The 22,616-nt window shown below is 36.3% G+C and overlaps 1 protein-coding gene across 2 annotated transcripts in view; it reads right to left on the reverse strand.

Annotated features, from left to right (window-relative positions):
- DPP10 (dipeptidyl peptidase like 10) overlaps window positions 1-22,616 on the reverse strand; it is a 265,798-nt gene that overhangs the window by 136,153 nt on the left and 107,029 nt on the right. For both annotated transcript variants that reach the window (XM_017820942.1, XM_017820943.1), the window contains exon 4: window positions 985-1,079. In XM_017820942.1, coding sequence (XP_017676431.1) covers window positions 985-1,079 — 95 coding nt within the window. The remainder of the gene's footprint in view (window positions 1-984; window positions 1,080-22,616) is intronic.

A 22,616-nucleotide genomic window follows, 5' to 3' on the forward strand; every position in this document is an offset into this window, starting at 1 on the left:
GAACTTCTACTCTCCTCTTTCTTGTTTGAGAAGTTAGAAGTAAAGGTCACCCGAGGCTTTATGCTTTGAAAAGAAGAATCTCTATCAGCAAAGGCCAAGAACAGACCAGGAATAAAATCAGCATTTGCCAAAGACTGCTGATGAAAATGAGTCATTCTTTAGGGTCTGCAGGTGCAAAAGATTTTACTAAATTAAAAATACAGGGATTAACAATAACAGCTAGTGGTCTGTATGGAGTATTTATGAGGAAAGATTGACGAGCCACATGTTTATGCTGCAAAACCCTGATAAATGAGAATTACAGGGTAGAATATAAGTGGTATCCCTGAGAACAACAGTGTTAAACTAAACAAAAGTGAAGAGTACAGTATTAAAGCACTCCTTAGCAATTACTGCTAGTCAGAAACATATGCAAAACCCTCACGTACATACTATTTTCTGGTCAAGAGGAATAATCCCCAATCATCTAGTTTGCCATTAAAGCACAGAGGAACAACTAAACCAGAGATTAACGTAACTAGGAAATACATTTTTCTTTGCATCTTCAATTGCTTTAAGGAAAATATTTCTATGAATTTTGAACATTTTTCCCCTTTTCTAACAGTGAAAAACTCTCAACATTTGGAGTAGCATTCCCCCATTTTATGAAATCTCCTATTCTAATAGAGACCAGGCAGATTCATCAGTGCATACACCAAGCATGAGCCTTCAAATGGCCTGAACAAAGCACAGACTACAATCAATAGAAAATCCTCCAACATCTTGGTTATTTATATGTAGGTTGAATAAAACAACAAATAATTTCACTCAGAAATGGTTCACTGAGACAGGAATGGATTTTACTTTTCATTTATATACAATCTAGTCTAGGTTATAAGCATATCTTCTGTACCATCTACATATTGTATTTTCCCCCTCCTATTACAGGAAAAATCTTAGCAAACTTCCATTTAGAAAGAAGTAAATAATATATATATTACTTACAAAAGTTGTATTTTCCAATAATAATGTAGTTGTATTTGTTTCAACATTCAATTCAATAACATGTCCATTCCTGTTTTTATACACCACTGCTGTATCTGCAACAACAAAGGCATAAACAGTTAGGAAAAACATTGAGTCTTTAATATACCTGTGGAGAAAAACAGTATGTTAAATTAATTAGAATGTCTTTATTACAATACACAAACAAGACAGAACTTTTGTCAATTTGCTTCATGAGCTTCAAAAATACCAATTTATGCCCTATAGCATGTTCACCCAAAAATTTCATTTACATTTTTAATTTCATTTAAATGGAAACCTTTTCTGTGGCAAAAACATGTTCAGTGGGATAGGATTGTTTTGAATGAAGTCACATCTTGACCGTAAAGCCGCTCTCACCTAGATATCACTGTCATTCTGACACCAAGGTCCGAGCATATTCACTTTGAAAAGGGCCATGTACTTAAGTAAAGTTTTGCAAAGAAAAAAAAGCTTTTGCTGGATATCGTATTTACATATCTCCTTAGAACAAAACTTCTACTCTTTTGTATTTGTGACTGGATTGAAAAAGTTATGACTATCTGAAGACAGTCCACATTCTGTGTGATTAGTGCTGGGCCACAGAATACCAGATTGTCACATAAGCTGAATGTTGGCAAAGGAGGGTTAAAGCTAAGTAGGTCCATTTGTAAAACATTTAAAACACTGCGGGATGAACTGTAGCAATTTTTTCCTTCTACCACTCAATTTATAATTTCTCATGAAAAACATAACTTAATACCACTCAAGAACAAAAACAAAAAACAAACAAACAAAATTAACTGTGACTCTTATGAAAAAGGCTTTGTATCTGTTTATATCAATACCTGCAAAATTACCAAGAAATACACAAATGCTATATAAGCCTTGATTTTCAAAAAAGAGGTTCTAAATTTCCCACTATTTCTAACAAGAGATTGAATAGATTGAGTCCTGATCTTTCATGTTATTTAAAACCCATGTGAAAGATTTATATTTAATGAAATGATTTTATTATAACAATGTAGAAAGCATGAGGAAGGTTCTAAATTAAGCCTAAAGGAAACACAAAAGAACTTTACTAAACCTCAGTAATGTCTGAGAAATTCATTACAGATCTCTGAATTTTATGAAGTGGGAAGTAAACAAGACTGGAGAAAGAAGTTATGCTATCATAAAAAATATGCTTTGCTTTGCTTATTTGGAAAAATGTAGCTGTATTTTAATTGACTCCACAGAAACTCGAGATATACAGCACTAGTGAATGTCCTCTGGTATGTTCTGTAAAATTAATGAAGCCTCATTTGAAGAGCTTATTAAACTATTCTAGGACCATGGCTGGGAAGTTGGGTGGGATTGATGGAGTTTAGGACAGTATTATTAGAACTGTTGTTTAGGAAGGCAAATTAGATTGTGAACTGTAGAATTAACAGCAACTTCTTTTAAAGAAAAAGGTTTCAAATATACATTTTGAGTAAAAAGAAATGGCACTTTGTATGAAGTTATTTGGTTTCAGGTTACTAATTACACAACATTATAGTTTTTACAACTTCTTTTAGGAACCCTCACACCAAAATCTTCACTGACATTGTACCATGGTACTAAGAAGTTCTATAGAAAAAATAGTTGTCTGGCCAGAGAGCTGTCCCCAGTTCTGATTAAACCATGATGTGAGAAATGGCACATATAACCCAGAGACACTGAACAGCTGTCAATTACTTGAACAGCCACGTAAAAGCAGTGCTCTGAACAATGTATCTTTGCTCCATAGGTGAGACTAATGTGCTACCCAAATCCAAACGAGTATCAGAATGTTACTCCTTTTCATTTATCTACTTTTCTATGTGCCATTTGACCAGCAGGATTTATAGCATCATGCTTCAGTAAATAATCCTATCAAAACCATTTTACTAAAATAAAGAACTTTCCCTTAAAATTCCTAACAGGACCACAGATAAAACACACAGTCCTAAGGCTCCTGCAAGTCCTGCACACCGTGCAAAACAGCATTTGAAATAGCAAATACTGTGAAGGACATAAATTAAAGCCTTTCTTCTCAAGTTAGAAGAAAATTTATTCAAACAACCAAGAAAACAGAGTCAGACTGGACACTAATTATATCTCTCTCTGAATTTGGGCTTTCATCTCTTTTGGATTCAGTAGTCAACTCCTGAAGTGCGTAAATTAAATGAACGGTTGCAAAATGCATGGAGTTTCTCAAATAAAAGCTTATGTCAAAGTCCCATGCAAGCATTGAGCATAAATACAGTCTTCAAAAGTAATCACAGTAATTAATATGTAATTCTAATCCCAACCAGTAACTTGTCAGGCTTGATAATGTGATAGTTGATGGTCACACAACATAATGATGATATATCAAACGTAAATAAGAGCTATCAATGTGTGGTTTTTTTAAATTTTTGTTCCCTAGAGTTAAAAAGTCTACAAAAGAAAACAATACCTAATCCTTAGCATTATCCATTTGCACAGCTGATGAATTTGTTTTCTTTATTATCATGGTGTCTTCACCCCAAGAGGTTCAGGGATCCTTGACACGTCACAAAGCCATTCAGAGAAGTAGAGTTCTTACTTCAAAGAAATTCTCATTTAATTTGAAACAAAGAGTAGTATCATGTGAAAACTTCTTGGCTGGGCACAAATTGCAGCACTGAAGAGCCACATTATCAATCTAAGGACATTACTAGAATAGAAAGCATTCTGCTTTGAGCAAAGGAGAATGTGGGGAAGCCTCTATAAAGAAGATGTGTTATCATGTCACCAGCCCTCAATAATGTACACAAAAACAGTCTTTAAAACAACTGATTGAAAGTTTCCTAATTGTAACAGTTCTCAAATTTCTGAAATGTTTGGAAACTCTAGAGCATTAGATGACTGCTAAATTCATTCTATTTTACTAAAAGTGAAGACAGGCAACTAAGGGTCTGTACATTAGTTATCCTGACATCATCTTAAATAAAAAAATGGCACAACAAAACCAGGATTCTTCCTACAAAAATAGTGGCTAGCAAAATAATTAATACTTGATAGCACTTTACAAACACAGATCTTGTACTATAAATTTGGCAGTGTTATATTTGATAGAGGTGGCTATGCCTGGTCTTCTTCCAGGATATGATTTATGACATCTAAAGTTTACATTAAACAGAATTAATGGGAAACACATTAGGAGGATTAAAAACAGTATCACCAAAAAAAAAAAAATAAAGAGGAAGATAGGGTACTCCTACCAAATGTTCTGTCTCACTTGGTTAACCATTAATTATTGTAGATGTAAGAACTGAAGAGCAGAGATAGAATAAAAATCTTATGGGCTCACACAGATAAATACTATTCTACATGTTCTCCACTCAGTGTCATGGCAAAGAGTTGACACAATTCTCCAGCATAAGTAGATCTCAAGTCCTGAGGTGATCTTGCCTCTGCACACACCACTGGTGAGGTTGGCACTACTGTAAAATGTCCAGTTCCTGGAATGCACACTGCAGGAATGGGAAATGGGTAAAGAGGAAAGCTAAGGGATTGTCACTGTAATGCTGGATCAGAAGTCAAACACAGAAATGCAAGGCTGGGTGGGCTAAAATTGTTCAAAGACATCTAGGTCATATATACATATACGTATATATAGTTAGGGAAAAGTTGATAACAGGTACGGAGGTTGTGATGTGCAGAAGAGCTCAGCAAAGGAGATGACAGAATCAGCCCTGGGACATTTTCTCGTTAAGATATGCTTTAGATTTTTACGTCAAGAATTAGTTCAGTCTAAATGTGGCAAAAAACATAAAGGGCTGAGTTTGGATGGCTGTTGCAATTTCTTCTGGCTTGGAATCTGCAGATTTAACTCAGTCTATTGATTTTCTCATCCCCTTCTGCAATGAATCTTTGGGAATGCAGGACTGTCTGCACAATATAACTCGTGTTTGTGGCTCTGGGCTAAGGTAATTTTAATAAAAAATCTCAAACCTTGGGGTTTTTTAGCTGGCTGCCTGTGGGACTAAGGGATGTTTGTTTTTCCTTCTGATGCATAATGTGTCTCCTTTTTGTGCCTCCAACTCCACTTTCCTATAAACTATCACATATTGATCTCAGCAGCAGGTGGGATACTGTGTCTAGTTAGTGCTGCAGCCTCATTCAGATAATCTGTGTAGGTGTTACGATGCTCAAAGGTAGAGAATGCAAATTCCAGAAATCTCAGAAGAGAAACTTTTCCCAGGCAGACAAAATGGACTAGCACTGCAGACTGTGAAGGAGGTTTGCCTAGTGGACACAGAGCTCTGCAGTCCAACTTGATGCTCAAAAGGTTCTCTATAACTTATTTGGCTTTCAAAAAGAATGCAACATTAAATAAAATATTACATGAAAACAAACTCTAAAACAAAATTCTGTAATTATAGCATAATAATTGTACCTGAGTCAGCAACATAAATATTACTTCCTTTTTACAGAATGTAATGTTGCAGAGCCAACAATGATTTATTTTATCATGGTGAGGCTAAATGTCCAAATTTTCGTGCAATTTTATGTTTTTAAAAGTAAGTATTTTTTATCATGTGCTCTATCTCTAGGCAAAGAACATGCAATACGTTATGCTGAAATGATTAATCCATACAATTTAAATCATAATTTGGATTTATATATGAATACCATAAATATAGTCCTCAGTGATGCAACTATAAATGGCATCATCATAATCTCAAGTGTTTTTTTAAATGAAAGCAGCATTACCTATAAATAGCTTCATTAACACTATTGTTCCTGGTTTAGGTTCAACACTGGTAAAGGTTCTGCTCAAGAACAGGGTATGTGTTGGCCTAATATATATTGTTCCATGGAATGTCAAAGTACAGGCAAATGATCATAAAATGCAAAGAAATCAATGCAAAACTTTTCATACTTGACAAGCAGCTTGATTGCCATCAATTTTGCAATATTTTCTTTACCCTCATTTATTGGATTGACAACACGCTACCATGTCCTAAATGCTACAGAATTCTTTTGCAGCACTCACAGTTCCACAAGGCATCATAAATGTTCAAATTATCCCAAACCAATCCAGGCTGTTTTAAATTCTAATGAAAAAACATGTATTGTTTAGGAGGAAATGGACTAACTTCCATCCTTAAATACATCACCATCTCTGCAAATCAAGCCCTGCATTGTTCTAGTATAAGAATTTGGCCCAGGGTCTACACAGTCTTTAATGATTTAGCTTTCTGAAAGCATGACACTGAATGATGGTGGTTTACTTGATGAGTATAAACTCTGATTTCATGTCACTGAAATTAAGCAACTCATCCTGTTATCAGACTGGGTTGAACAGACAAGCTACCACATACTTTCAAGTCTCTTGATTTTTAATCTGGTGTTCTATTCACTTTCACATCAATATTGTTCCAACTTTTATTGGTTGGAACTTTTCTTCTTCTATTGGTAGTACCTCCATCTTAGCCATGCAAGAGTTGTGTTTCTACCAGTGGATTAATTTTATTGAATATTATTCTATTCTATTCACAGAGGTTTTAAGCTGTGATTTTTGACATGTGAATACACAGTGTGTTTTTTCTTTAGCCTCTAACAGTCATCATAACAATCCAAGCTTATTATAAAACTAAAAGCTGTCTAGCCTGTAAATCTATGTTGCCACCATGTTCACTGAGATTAACTTGAATAATCACTGCAGCTGCTACTACTGACAAGGAGCAACAGAATCAATACCATTCCTTTGGGTATGAAAAAACTAATTTTTACTAAATGCATAGTACTGTTAATTTACATTCTGTTTGCCAAACAAAAGCATTTTGGTAGAATATTTGCAAGATTTGTATTATTTGTTGACTACAAGGTTTATTTCATGGTAACTCCTGAGATAAACTTGTGTGGATCTATCAATTTCAATGGAGACATGCCAAGTCCAGCTTGCTAGGACCTGGCTCAGTAGTGGTTTAGAATTTACTAATATTGATATTGAATAGTTTGAAGAAAAAAATGACTTGTAAAGAAGGTACATAGAGCACAGACAGCTAATTGCTGGCTAATTTGTACATAGCACTGTAAATCTCAGTTAAGTTAGCAGTCCAAAGGAGCATCAGTACTCAGGCTGTTTTGTGCATAGAAACCATCAGACATTAAGGCAATTTATCTAAAAGTCTTGAGAGCAAAAGTAGCATCTAAAAAGTGAAGAGAAGGAAATACATTGAGGCAATGCTGAAAATCTGTTCCACAATATATAGAATAAGGAGGCCTCAGGGTAGTCTGAAATTGCTGACAGTGTTAACCTGAAGATTGTTAATGCTAGTTTTCCCACTGAAAATATTTACTAAGTTTTGGGTTGTTTAAATAAAACCCTGCTTTGCAGCACAAACAGCAGCATTAGCAAGTCAGAGGCCTACTCTTCCTTACATTTTATGGGTTTTTTAAATACAAACATATAAGAAGGTTGATACCTTGCCTTCAACACATATGTCAATCAGACTTTGCTGTACACTGTATTATTAGAACTACAGATGGCATTTCATCAAATTGATTACAGAAAATGTCATGCTAATTAGATAATGCTTTATGATTTAATAAACAGGAGGTGCTAGACAAATCTTTGTCTAATTAAGTATCTAGTAATTAAATAAAATACTCATTTAAAAAAATATTACAGATACAGAGCAAATGTCAATATGCCAGATAAGTCACGTGTCAGCTGAGCAAGATTTCCACTGCTTTTCTAAAAATTTAGGCTGTTAGTAGTGTTTTCAAGAAAACATTTATTCTTCACTGGTTTTATAATGTAATGTCCTCTTATAATGTACTCTTCCAGACAATCTTTTATTATATAGAAGATGCTCTATTCCAAATGGCTTACAAAGATGTACACACAGGTAATTCCTACACTTTCTGATTTCTACAGGTCTTCTTTTTTTTCATCTATGCCCAACAAAAACTAACCAAAAGCCAGATGGAGATCTTATGGTGTAGTACTTACAAAAATGGAAACAGCAGAGTCACAGTAACATCCTGACAGGCACAAGCAAATTAGCTCTGCTCTTCCTACCTTCTTCAACTCCAGAATTAAGTGACCAGGCATGGATTGACCTGGAAAATTCAAATCTCCATCCATACTCAGTGTATCTTCCTCTTTTCCTAATCTGGTCATTGGATTTCACACCAAGTCATGCTCAACACGTGCCAGTTTTCAGTGGTCCTAATTGCTTTAGTACATCAATGTATGAAAATCTTCAGCTCTTCTCAACAGCCACTATTCATTTATTAAACCACAGGTTTCTTTCCTGTCATGCAATTTCACAGGATCGTGTCTCAGTATTGCACTATCCCCATGCCAGCACTTCAGACAGGATGGAGGAAGCAGACAGCTCTTGAATATTAAAAACTCCTCTGGGGGATTGATTTACAAGAAGAAAAAAAAAAAAAAACAAAACAACTGTGAAATATATACTGCAGTCAAACCCAGTCCTCTGGAGTCTGAACTGAAGCAGATGAGGAAACATTCACTGAGAGCTGTGGGAGACAACAAGGAGGACAGCAACCAGCAGCCACAGGTAGTAATGTCTGTGCCAAGCTCAGCTGAAAGAACATGACTGTCTGCTGCCTAAGTAAGTCACTTCTATCTATACATGTTGGAAAGATGTAAACATGTGGGAAGGTGCTGAATTCCTTCACAAATACAACAAAGACAGAGCCAGATAGATCGAAATCCCTGTAATCACAGAGTAAGCAGCTGAATTAATTTCCATTGACTGTACTTGGGCTCTACCCAGACATGCTGTGGAATCCAGATGCACTGTCAGCTTAGTTTTCACAGCAAAGCTAAACCATCACACCCAGATTCGTGAAAGATACATTCTTATTCTGTGTACTGCCATGGCAACAGTGCTCTAATTTGGAAATTTCCAAGTTTTTCCTACAAGTTCCTACAAGTTTAATAGTTCATTAACTGGTAACTTAAATAGTAATCATTTGAGGTCTTTGGTCCTGCCATCCACGGCAGATAGCAGAAACAGCTTGCTGGAGCTATTTCCTCCCTAGTCTTACTGGATGGAGAAATTTTCATGCAGTTCTCTTCTATTCCCCTGGGACTCTGCTTGGGAGTGAGCACAGCATGTTTACATAGATTTGCTCACTCAAGGCTTCCCAAATACAGGTTGCCCCATTTTCTGTCTCATTTTCTGTGTTTCAAAAGCACATTTAGAATAGCACAGCTACAGCTGAGCTCAAGCTTTCTGAAATCATCAATATACCATGTGACAACAAGAAGTTAACTTGACATCATTTAAGGAGCTGTCTACAACTACAAAAAGTTGAAAGGAAACACAAGTTGTACCACAATTATTCCCTTATCAGAAGAAGCAAGTCTCCCTCACTTTTAGAACACAACAGGACAAATCATTAGAAAGTAAATGAACAAAAGTAAATGAAAATGCGAAGATCTAAGTGTGAACTAGCATGAATGGAAGGCAGTTATCTAACCCAAAGTCCAATGAATTGATGGTCTAAAGCACAAACTGTGACTGTTTCTGCCGTTCCTCCATTCACTTTCCCCATCTCACTTTTTGTAATGCAGAAATCCCCATCTGTATTTCTGTCATTACTCGGAGGAAAAAGTTAGGGATATTCATTTCCTCCCCTAGAGCAAATCACTAAACACGATTTCATTGTGTTAAAAGCTAGAATAATAGACTTCAGTCTATTAGTCCATTCCAAGTTGGTTGAAATGCAATTAACAGTAAATCAGCACCAAAAGAAAGGGAGGGGGAAGGGCTGTATGCATGGTGGACAGAGGGACTTCCTTATAGACTAAATCGCTGTAGTAAGGTCCAGCAGGTTATTACTCCTGAATACCTTCAGGTACCTACAATTTTCTTTAGCTATTCTTTCTGTAAAAAAAAAAAAAAAAAAAAGAGGAACAGAGAGGGGCATCAAATTAGAAAATATTTATAAAGTGCTAAAAAATTCAAAGATGAAGAGTAGTAAAACTCATACCAACATTCTGTTTTCCTCAGCCCACACTGCACAGTTGTGGTGAAACATCAGACACTGTCATTTTGCCAGTTGAGAACATTCCACATTTTCCAAAATTTCTGATAAAACTCCTCAGCTTTCCCAACTACATAGAAACACTTTTGCTCTCTTGCATTGCACCAAGGACCATTACTGAGCCAGCTTGGCAATGGACTCAGACAGCTGTTGCCCAAATAACGTACATGTCCCTGGACTATTGAGGAAAATTAGGGAACAAATTCTCAGTCTCAGTCACACATGCTATTCCAGCCTCTTCAGGGATAATACCTCAATAGAGCAGCACTTCCCTGGCAGTCCTGGGAGTTGACCTTTCTGCTGAGACAAGCCAGATGGAACAAGGACAACTCTGCTTTGGAGTAGGCAGCATGGCTCAGGCTGGATTTCACACAGATTACTGAATTGGCAAGGCTACACTTCAGAGAAGATAGTGACTTCAGTGAAGGAAGATTTATATGCTTCTCTACTCCTATATAATTACAATTCTCAAATAAAACTGAGTATGTCTACTTGTGATAGGAATGTGAACTTCTTACGCCTTTCAAACACTCCTGAGGGCTCACCATCATTCCTATTTCTGCAGTGCTCTGGATGAGACTGACGTTTCATGGACAAGCAGAACAAGTGAGAAAATTAAAATTCAGTGGCTATGTGCATATCACAGTAAAAGACCAGTCTCTGGCTGCAGTTTCCTCACCCCCCTTTGTCCACATGAAGGCATCTCAGCAAGATGACTCAGCCAGAGCTGATGGCTCAGTACCTGCTGAGGGCTTGCAGTGAAAGGATTGCAAGTGTAATATCAGAGTGGCCCCACGGCTGTCCTTAACAAGCTGCATGATGCAGCTCTTAGAGATGCAGACTCTCTAGGAGTCTGGCACTCCTAGCAGAGCATGTCCAAGGCAAACAAGGTCTTGGAGTAGGATTTCCAGGTGAACACTGATGATGCTTTCCAGGTAATTTCTCTAGTACACGGAAATTGTGCTAAATCCAGTACAGGCTCTAGTAAACTGCATCTTGAAGAAATTAAAATCAAAATAGAGTATACAGAGCACCTGTTTAAGCAATGTAATACCTAAACTCTAACTGAGAGCAAGGATAGCCTAGAGCCAGATTATTTGCTACTGAACTTGCTACTTGCTCTTAAAAGGTGAAATAAATATATGCATACTACCAAATCAGTTTTATCCAGATTTTAGCATATGTTTCATGCAGAGTGGTGGCAATATCTGCCAATGTATCTTAACTCTCCAACTTCAGCCAATGAAATCAGAGAACAAAATATTAAGCCCCAAAAGAAAATATCTATATTGATAACATTAAATAGCAATTTCCAGAGCGTGATAGTGGCAAGCAACATTCACATTTTCCTTACTTTTTAATGACTATTCACTTCTTCAGAATAAGCTTTCTACCGTACTGAAATCTGCAATTACCAAATTTACCACGCCCGGCATTGCTATAATAAGACTGAATCCACCCCCCCCCCAAGTACTTCTTTGGCAATTACAAAAGCAAACCCCTCCGTAACGAACAGTTTGACTGGCTTGAACCCTGACCTATAGTCAGAACAGGCCATGAATAACCTAAGAATTAAAATAATGTTGATTATTTGGAGTGCGTTATAATATTCAGAGTATTTAATTCTGTCTACCACCTTTTCCACGACTCATACAACACAGAGTGTATCCCCATTCACAAATGGCAATGAATCCTCAGTCCTCATCAAAACCAGAAAATTATTCAAAAGACAAAAAAAAATACTTTTTATTTACTAATATGAAAAAAACAATAATAAAAAATAGAGATGCTTCCTTTACAGTCTCTTCCCTGAGGCTCAGCACATGTGGATGCAAGCCTCTTCCACTGCCACGAATACACTGTCACTTGGTGCAAACACTTGTCAAGAGAGCTGCTCTTCTGGCTAGCAGTGAACAAGGTATCTCCACAGCTCAAAGTCTGAGTCTCTACCTCTAGAAATAGTTATGTCATCATCAGCTGGATGGTGATAATGAACAGCACTGCAGATGTGGAACATGCAGGAGACAGGATTGCTAATTACCTGTGAAAATCAATCCCCTTTATTTTTTGCTACTTTGTGCGTAGGTCTGAGAGTATCTGCTAAATACTGAATAGCAAAACGTAAAAGTTTGTGATCTTAGATATGTAGTTCAAACGGACTATGAAACTCTGACTTATAAAAAACAATGACATATTTCACAGTTATCAATTTGCTGCCACTGAAAAAGAAATTAAATTTCAAAATAGGAAGCTGAATAATAACTAAATAATCTTTGTGCAATAGAAAGGCTTCTTATTTTAATACATATTCATCATTATGGCAGTCAGCACAACAAATTCAGTAAACCACTTGTGCATTTAGTCTCAACCCTTTTCAGAGGCTTCAGGTGCTTCAATTTCATTGCACTGAATCCAGCAACATGGCTAGAATTTAGATATCTTTGTTAAAAATCTGATTTTACTGGAGTTAACAGGAGTTTTGCTTCAGAGTGCAGTGGGCCCACAAACTAGCAGGTGCAACCAAATACCACAGAACTACAGAATAGACGGGAGTAGTTTTTTATTTTATTTTATACTACCAAAGGATAAACAAAATATTTTAAGTTATTATAAAAATAAACAAAGGTAGGCAATTTTCTGTTCACAATTATTTAACCTGCTTTTTTCAAATCATTCTGATTTATGAGAAAAACAGGTTGATTAAATGAAGATCATTAGCTCTTGAGAATTATCATGTAACCAGTAACATACAAATCACATCAAGGCACTGTTTTGTGATTTTATTTGTACTTTTTTATGAATTTTAAATACCAGCCTGTAATAAATTATTTCTACTGATCAGTCATCTGCACTTTCAATAGAAATTACAAATCTAAAATCACATGCGCCATTAAGAATTTTTGCCCAGAATTATTAAATCCTGTGTATCTAAATTCAGCTTATGAAATGAAAGCACTTAAGAGGACTTGTTTTCATATGTATTCATTACCTACCATACTACTGGAGTTCTTGGATAATTAGGAAATTAAATGGTGATTTTGTAGTTATCTAATCAATATAGTTATAGAAGCACAGACTTGGCACCACCATCTGAAAACACTGGCAGAATTTCCTTTGGCATTCATTTGGATTGGATATCACTGTTATTCTTCACATGCAATTCCACTGGTCTGCTGAAGCGTGGGGAATTGGGCAGGCAGTGCCAGTAACTGTGTAGGATCACCAGGACCGTGCTTATCCTGACCCAACAGGTCCTGCCCTTCATGGCACACTCAGTGCAAGCTCCGTAAGAGCAGGAAGCAGGTCTGAAGTACGAAATGACCCAGGAAACAGTCTTATCCTCAGGATGCAAACAGACAAAGAAATTAGGTGTAAGTTCAAACTCATACAAACAAGCCTTCTGATTCAAACAGATCAACTAAAGCCCATCATACTGCTCAGGAAAGGGTTCTGATTGTATTTGGGTATACTTGCCAGAAGATTTTATTTGGCTCAAAGATGAAGTTTTAGTTCCAAAGGAAAAGGGACACAAGCAATTAAGTTTCTGTCTTAACATTATCATCACATGCTTCACTTTACTTCTTACAAAATTACAAAGGTGACATGTTAGGAACATTTTGTGCAGCTTATTTCTACAATTAATTTAAAATAAAATGTAGCTGAATGGGAATATTACAACAAGAAGAATTATGAAGGAAAGGTTGAACAATGGCATTATTGGCAAGCCAACAACTGTTCTTTAACAGCGCGAACATTTAGTGGTAATTTGACAACATTACTGGCAAAAGGAGGAGCTCAGATCTACTCCAGGTGTGATGTGCAAGTGAAACAATGGAACTTTTCTCCATACTTTAGTCATACATTAGTTTCAAAGATGAAATATTTAAATTTTGTTTCCAAATTTATCCTAAATATTATCCCAGGGGATTACACCTCTTATCTGCTTCTGATCAGATAATTCATGCAATTCAGCTTTTATTATCCATTTGAATGTTCCCCTTTCAGATTGTTATTATTAGTTTCTCGTTTCCCCTAAGTAAAAGTGTCCTTTTTTCATTGAAATGCTAATTACATTAGTACATCCTTACTTGCTCAATAACTGCTTTAGATACATATAAAATATTCTGTTAAAAGCTCAACACACCTGTCTCGAAATTTTTTATTTTTCCACCCAAAAAAAGGAAAATAGCTGGAAGGAGTGAATAAACTATAGTGCCAAAGATGAAAAATATATACCCAGTGCTCATACTGTGTAATTATTAAAATAAATGGATCTAGAGAAAGCACTATTATGTCATGAGGAAACCCTGATCAGAAATGTCTTTGCTTTTTCTCCTCTAATCCATTACGAAGGACTTAATTACATGGCATGCAAGAAGGGCTCATCCACAAATGTTAGCAGGAACAAAATTTGTTTTGGTGTCACTGTGCCTTTGGCAGAACATCCATATTTTCAAACCTAAACATTTTGCTTAGGAAGAATGTTAAATACCTTGCTAAATGAGAGATCTTAAATTTGTTTACACTTATTCACTTTTATCATCTTTATTATAAACACTTTCCTGATGGTGAATTTGTCGAACAGATTTTGTTTTGCTATTTTCATTTTCTGTGCAATTAAGAAAAAAATTTCATGCACCAAATTGAAACATAGACAGAAATTCTCCCATATTTCCCAAATGTAGATCACTTTTAGTAGTTCTAAACATGAACTTATTCTAGTTTACGGGTTGAAGTTGAAGTCACTACAGGGGAGCCACTTGGCAGTTCCACATCCTCATATGGAGTACATGAAGTTCATTTTGTCTTCCAAACTGTATATTTCAACTCTATAAAGGCTGGACAGTCAGAACTGATGTAAACAGAATAGATGGCATTCATTATATGCAGTAGAGATCTCAAGGCAAAAGGACCATAATGGCCTTCTATCCTGAATTCTTTCAGAGCCCAAATTACAGGATTTTGACCTGGAATTCTGGCACCAGGCCTGTAATTTCCTGTTGGGTTTTCCTTCATAAAGAGCATGCAGGCTTGCTTCAAACACTTTAGTGCAGAATCCACAGTATCTCTTGATATAATATGAGCTGACAAAGTAGAAAAACTAACCCTACCATGATGTCATGAACACATTACCTAAAGAAAGATCTTTCACTCTAATAATGCTTGGGGAGAATTAGCAATAAGAGAAATCCATTTTATTTTACAGTGTAACATGAAACACATTAAGACAATGCCAGAAATTGGAGCCTGTTCTGCTCTGTCTTATGGAGTGCCCCACTTCAGCTGTCTGAATCCAGTTAGTGTCACTGGAACAATTCACTATTAGGGTAAAAAAACTCGATGACATCCAAACTTACGCAGCACACAGCAAACATAGCTGTGGGGACTGTTCCTTCAGCACTTTGTCACTGAAGGTCACAGCACAACTCTTCAACTCTCTCCCCCTCACATATTACAAAAAACAGTCTCAAATGCTGCCCTTTGATTTGCACAGAGGAAACATATTTCTGTTATATATCACACATATGAAGGAGCACAGGACATATACTTTCCAAAACAGTACAGAATTTGGAGAAATGCAGTTAAAAAACCTATGGAATCAGGTTTTCTTTAAAAATCCCTACCCAGCAGTGACAACAGACTTACATATTCAGCTGGTGCTGCCCAGCTCAGAGCCATGGGATGGTTTTGGATTCAGAAGTGCCAGTAACTTGGGATTCAGCCAACAGGGCTGTGCCCCCCTGTATGGATGGGCTGTGTCTCACAGCTGCACAGCACACACTGCTGACAGCACAGTCAGGAGGCTGCAAGGGACGGCATAAAAACAGTAACTGCCTACAAAAGAGAGGAGTGTTAAAAATAAAAAATGCCCGATGCTTCCTTATTACATCATTTCTCCCATCAAAACTGCCTACAGGAACACTGTAGAAGCTTCCTCCACCACTGCTGGTCAGGCTTCAAGAATATTATGCATTTTATACTAAAACAATTTCATTGCACTTTTTAAACTGGGACCGTGCCAAAAGCACAGACATGCACAATATGAAAACCAGGTTTTCATAACATATTGGAATTTGGTTGGGTTTTTTTTATGTAGAGAGAAAAAAAAAGGCAACATAAGTGGTAAATTTGCATCCAATTTCTCAACAGCCTCTTTTAGCCCTTCACATTTTCAGGAGCAGTACCTTTTAGCAAGGATCCATTTAGTGACATTGCTTAAATTTTCAGAGCTAAACCTATTTTGAATACTTAGAGATGGTTCATTTTGAGTCTGAAATCATATTTGGTATTGGGCCACTGGAAGTCACAGGTTATGTGATGCAATTATGTATGAGAAGATCAACTACTCAATTTCTATTACATAATTTAATTAAGATATACATATAAATTTCTATACTGCATATAAACTCACATATATTCCATCTGCACAGAGCACAAACATTCCTTTTTCTACTTGAGCATTCTCCCTAAATATGAAACCAAATAAGCAGTGACAGCATTACTGTTACTGTAACACTTATTTTCAGCTTAAACAAGAAAAAAAAACCCCATTGTATCAGCTTTAGAGGCACAGCCCTGAACTGGAAACAGAGGTATTCTGCTTTCTTTCTCCAAGAAAAGAACCCATAAATGGAGTTTCCTAGGAAGGAAACTACTTCCTAGGAAGAAAATAGCTACTACATTTGAGGATGGATGTCTTGTTTTAAGCAGACGCCTGATTTGGGCCAAGAACCCTTGGCCTGATACCAATGACTAAGAAAGACTTTTCACATTTCTTACTCAGCAGCAGGGCAGAGGAAGAAAGCTTCCAAGCGCCCTGGAGTGAAATATCAGCACTTTGATTCTGTGCTCAGTGATGAGGACATGCTTGGCATACTTGGTTTTGGGAAATGAGAAAAGAGAAAAAAAAAGAGAAAAAAAAGGGAAAAAAAAGTAGCTAGCTCTTGGCAGGAGCAGGTTACTTATTCCCTACAGCAAGGGAAGCAGCTGGGAGAAAACTGTAACTTTCAAAATATTTGAAACTCATCAGGGACCAAGTTTGGCACAGCTTGGATGTGGCACTTACTGCAGGATTAATCACTGTTCTTCCTATCTCTAAGAGAAATATTGGGAGTATACAACAAATAACGCTAAGAAAAATATTTTCATTATTTTCAGTAAATAAGCAGTAATTACAGTTTCATTACCTATGAAAGTAAATAACTAAAATAATTAAAAAAATTTTAAAAATATTTTTTTTTAGCTATGAAAAGACAAAAAGTAATCACTCATGCCTTTTCAGTCTTACAGCCAATTAAGCACTCTTCTTGTGGAACATCACCAAGCAGTGGAAAAAAACAATGTAATAAACACCATGCATTTAATTTTTTTTCTAACATGCTAGCTTTTTAAGACAATAAGCCTTTGAAGTCTTTCAGCACAAAGTTATTTCCAAATACTTGGTTTCTATGTGCTACTTCTAATTAGTATCTGAGATTCTCTTGCATTTATTTTTCACTTGTAAAATAGGTGGCTGGTTGTACATACACCTGAGGGGGGATAAACAGTACAATGCTAGCATGTCCTAACACAGTAAAATGCCACAGTGATGTGGCATCTCACTCTATACAACATTTATGTTGTGTATTTCATCAGACAATTTACATATACCATTATAAATGCAATGAAAAAGTCCTACAAATAATTACCAAACTGTAAATATTAGCTACATTGTGTAGATTGTAGACCACATCAGGATTTCTTATATCCTTGTAAAAGAGGTCATATAACACTCAGCCTTGTTAAGAGGATACTCATTCTTCTGCTATTTGATAAGGGAATGTCCATACAATTAACTATTCAATATGTCCAATTAACATCAATCACATCATGTAATAATGTAAATATTTATTACATACCAAGCAAATAGTATCAATTCCACAATATCATATACAGCTTATTTGAAAAAAAAAAAATACAGTTCACATAACATAAATGTGAAGCAAAGTCTCCTTGTGCCCCGGAAGGGGGTTCATGTCTCAGACCAGATCTGAACCCACTCACCTGGTACAGCACCAGTCACTTAATCTGGACCATGAATTCAGATAGATTTACTTGTGCACAAGAGATGCCAACCATACTAATATATAAATAATCAATATAATTGACAACATGTTTCAAAAAGTGCAGAACTAGCGATTTTTTCATTTAAATAGGATTTTCTTTCTTAATTATGCTTAATGATTATTTTTTTAAGTGTCAAATGAAACATTTCAATAATATGTGGGTTTAGAGGAAATGTTAAAAGATTTTAAAGCTTAATATATTGATACAATTTCTGACTGATAAGTCATGGAAGCAAAACCCTGAGAGCAAACCCTAACACTGACAAGGGCAGTGGTTTCTACATCACTTACACTGTATCACATCCAGAATATTTTGCCTGTCACCCAGAGCAACTTCAGCTATAAAAGCATCCTGCCTAGCTTTGCATCCTTGAGATAGAAAAAAAATTGGGCAGCTTGAGTACACAAACAGTGCATAGTACTTTATTCCAGGATTGCTCATGGTGCCATTGGCAATGATGAAAATGTACTCTGGTGTCTTCATTAGATGGCAGTAAAAATTATGGTAGCCAGAAGAATTAAAACAAGTAATATTTTTCATTTGGACAACAAATAAGATGGACAATATTTCTAGTTCAGTTATTATGATAGGTTTATTTATGCCTCTGCATCCTTACATTGGTAATAAATTGTAATAAAGACTGAACTGATATATGCAAAATACTTGATCGCTGGCTCAGACAGCAAGCTGAGGGAGTCATTCTTGCCCAGGAAAGAGACATGAGAAGAGGGATTCTGCTGTATTTCATGGTAGAAATTGTTGTCAGGTCTAGAAGAATGCACAGGAAAAGATTTTTCTAGTTTTCCTTCTGCAGACAGTTTTGCCGTAAGAGATGCCCTTTCAAATAGCCACAGGTTGCATCTAACCCTTGGAGGGCTTCTTTTTTATTATTATTCTTTTGGTTTTTTCTCACCAGGTTTGATTCTATTCACATCCACCTTTTTTCCAGCTAAACTGAAGGCTGGAGACTAAATGGGTAACAACATTTTACAGTGTGTTACCTGACTCATACAGTTAGACACCAGAAACAACGACACTGAAGACAAAAGGGACTGTTAAAGTCACCAAGCCTGACCTCTTAAACATTATATTGATAAACTAAACTATCAAAAAGCCAGAAGTTACTCTAAAAATGGAGAAAAAAGTAAGAAGACATATATATGGAAAACAAAGCTTAACTTAGAGGAACATGTTTAAAAGTAATAAAAGGTATACATGAGTCTATACCCCAGTACCTCATTAATACTATGAGTGTATTTGTAGGGTACTTTTTTTTTTAAAAGAAGATCATAGGAACTCATTAAATATGAGACAAGAACTGATAAATAAAATTTTTTATCAGGGTTTTCCAGATATGATAGTAAAGGAAGAATCTGAGTGAGTTCTTCATTTCTCTCTAGAGCCTACAGCTGGAAGGACATGAATTACAATCAAATGAAAAAAATCCACCACATACAAACAAACAAACCAACAAAAAAAACCAAAATCCTAAAACCAAACCCCAATTATCAGATATTTCTCATTTGAGTAAAGAATCAGTAGCTGTTATCAGTCATGTTATACAACCATAAACTAGAAAAAGAAAAGGAGATGCCCTTACAGTAAAGGACACTCAATGCACAAAATGCATTTCCAAATGTGCTTCATCTTTGTGGGAAGCATCTTCTACAGGAAGATGTGGGGTCTACAGAAAAGGTGCGGGGTCTATGCTGCAAAAGATAATTAGCACTGCTTGTGATAAAACCAGGATAGACATTTACAATCTAGATTAAAAAAAATTAAAAAATGATATTTACTTGCTGACACACAACAGGGCGAAATTCATGTGTGTATTTCATTGTAAAGCTCACCACTGAATTCCTTAAATAAATCTTTCCCCCTCACATGAAGCAACACTAAGAAACACTATTCCTCTTATTATGGAAGACATTAGAGATTATTTCAGTTCACCAGTTGGTGATTCCTGTAACGCAGAGAGACAAACAAATCCAAAATATTTCCATAAAACGTAACACTCATATTTTGCATTCAGTCAACGTTAAGAGTTGTAGCTATTCATGAAGGATCCATGCAGGTAATGTTTTGAGTCTTACAGGAAATTCATGGACAGCGAGTAAAAAGCACTGAAGTAAAAAGTCAGTTCAGTCAATTTCAAAAGCAAACACATACTTACAGGCAAACATTGCAGTCTTCAAACCTGCAGGAGACAAAATGAGCTGACAAACCTTTCCTTCCTCATACTGCTATTTTTCAATAGATGGGAAAGATATCTGAGTGGCTCTCCTGGACATTCATCAGGAGTGATCCTGGAACAGATCTCAGCAAACCTTCAACAAAGACAAAGGTGTTGGAGTCTGGATGTAAAATCAAGGACTTGCTCATAAGCCCATTACAGTGGGCGGCTGCACAAGGACAGCAGTTGCACGTGGAGCATAAATAAACGAGGGGGAGCAGTGATGTTTTCCCTTCAATCATATAAGAGTCACTTTGATAGAATTACGGGGGCAAGTGACAGGAAGGGAAGGATGGTGCCTTTCTGTGCTAGAAAATGAAAATGTAGATTTCCTGCAGAAGCAACGGCACATCAATGGTGTGACTTTCATCACTGGCTTTGTGTGTTCTTGCAAGGACTTTAACCTCATCATATTCTATGTGCAGCACTTTATATAGCGTTACATGTAATATCCCCATTGTATTTTTGCCTTTTTAAAGCTAGACACTAATCAACTTAATATGGTGTACAATATCACCAGGCAGACTAACCACTAAATAAGGCCATTTGGAGGGTTTTAATACATGCCTTTATTACTTGGTGTCTAGTTCTTAACTGTGCATAGTATTTCTTAGTACAGATTACCCCAGTATTGATGTAAGGCAGTAGCACAGGCTACAATTATTTAAGTAAAAGATAGAGGGCATTGAGATTAAACTTGCTTTGAGACAAAATACTGCATCCAGCTTAACAAAGTACCCATGTCAACAACATCTGCAGGTGACAGCGGCAGTCCAAAAGAAAAAATGAGTGCTTACAGCTTAAAATTCAGCTTTGGGATTCTGAAATATCTGAATCCTTACAGCGATACAGAGAATTCAGTTTTACTCTCTGCAGTTTGTATGCTGATACTGCCTATCAGTCACATGCTAGCGCCTGTGATATTTCTTTTAATGAGAAAGGCTATATTTTATGGCATATAGAGCATACATACCATTAGCATTTCTTCCCCAAGTCTGAAAAACAGTGATCTAAGCAATGAGTATAACAGAAGCAGAGCCATTATAAAGTACATTAAACTCCTGTCTTTATTTTAATGATGCCCTATTTTAAGTTATTCTTTTTAACAGAGAGAGGAGACACCTGAATTTTCCCTAGACATGTTGTGTTGACTCCTGCACCTTCTTCATCATCATCATGGCTAGGCTTCACGAACGAAGATTTGGGAAGGGCTCTACCCACGTTTGTTACAACCTGCACCTTCAACTTCTATCAATATTGACTGATATTGCAGAGAGGTTGTAGAGACAAGTCTGAAAAATCTGCAGTTACCACTGCAGTGGTAACTGACTACAAGGTGGAGAGGAAAAAAAAAAGAAAATAGGTATATCATAAATTTCATAAATTTAAAGTTTCCATAAATTTCTCCAAAAGATTACTTGGTAGTTCTAAAAGAGAAGTTGCCTCAGTGGCAACTAGAGGCACCCTTGGAACTAGACGAACCATACTAAGAATTTAACCATTAGGAGAGTATTTTTGAGAAATGAAAGAGGAAAATAACATCATTTTAAGCTTTTGAAAATAGGAGTTCAAGCGTGTGCTTCAGCTGAAAGTGTTTTACTATTATGCCTTCTGACATAACAGGTAGAACTGTCACCCTGTTAAGCACAACATTCAGGTTCAAATAACTCACTGTCAACCGCAACGGCTTTAAGCCAAGTTGCAGAAGTAGGATATGACTGACCTTACAGATAACTTGTCCCTGTCTTCAACCTTTGAGTGGCTTGGTCCTAGCTTTTCAGACAGAAAAGCTGGATCTGAAAATATTTAAAAGAGGTATCCCACATCTCCAATAAATGTTAGAAACACTACAAGATAGAAAAGATCTGTCTCCCTTTCTGCTGCATGAATTGTTCCTAAAACCCTTTCTGAGTCAAACCTATACATTTGTTCAAGACAACTAAGAGCCTCATTTACCTCAAATAAAGTTTTCCCTTTGATGAAAATCCTTAAGTATCTTGATCTTTGAGCTGATCCACAATCAGTATTTTACATACACACATACACATATCCCAGTGTCTTTCTCCAGTTCAGCTACTATAGGAAAACATTCAGTCAGTTTTTCAGCTGAAAATGAGCAACCTTTGTACCAATATCAAAAAGGACAAAACACAGTCACTTTAACACACAGAGTAGCCAATCCTTGCTTTAACTGCATGCATCTCCTAGAAAAGAA

The sequence above is a fragment of the Lepidothrix coronata genome, unplaced genomic scaffold, assembly GCF_001604755.1.
Source record: "Lepidothrix coronata isolate B3197 unplaced genomic scaffold, Lepidothrix_coronata-1.0 Scaffold86, whole genome shotgun sequence".
Lineage (NCBI taxonomy): Eukaryota > Metazoa > Chordata > Aves > Passeriformes > Pipridae > Lepidothrix > Lepidothrix coronata.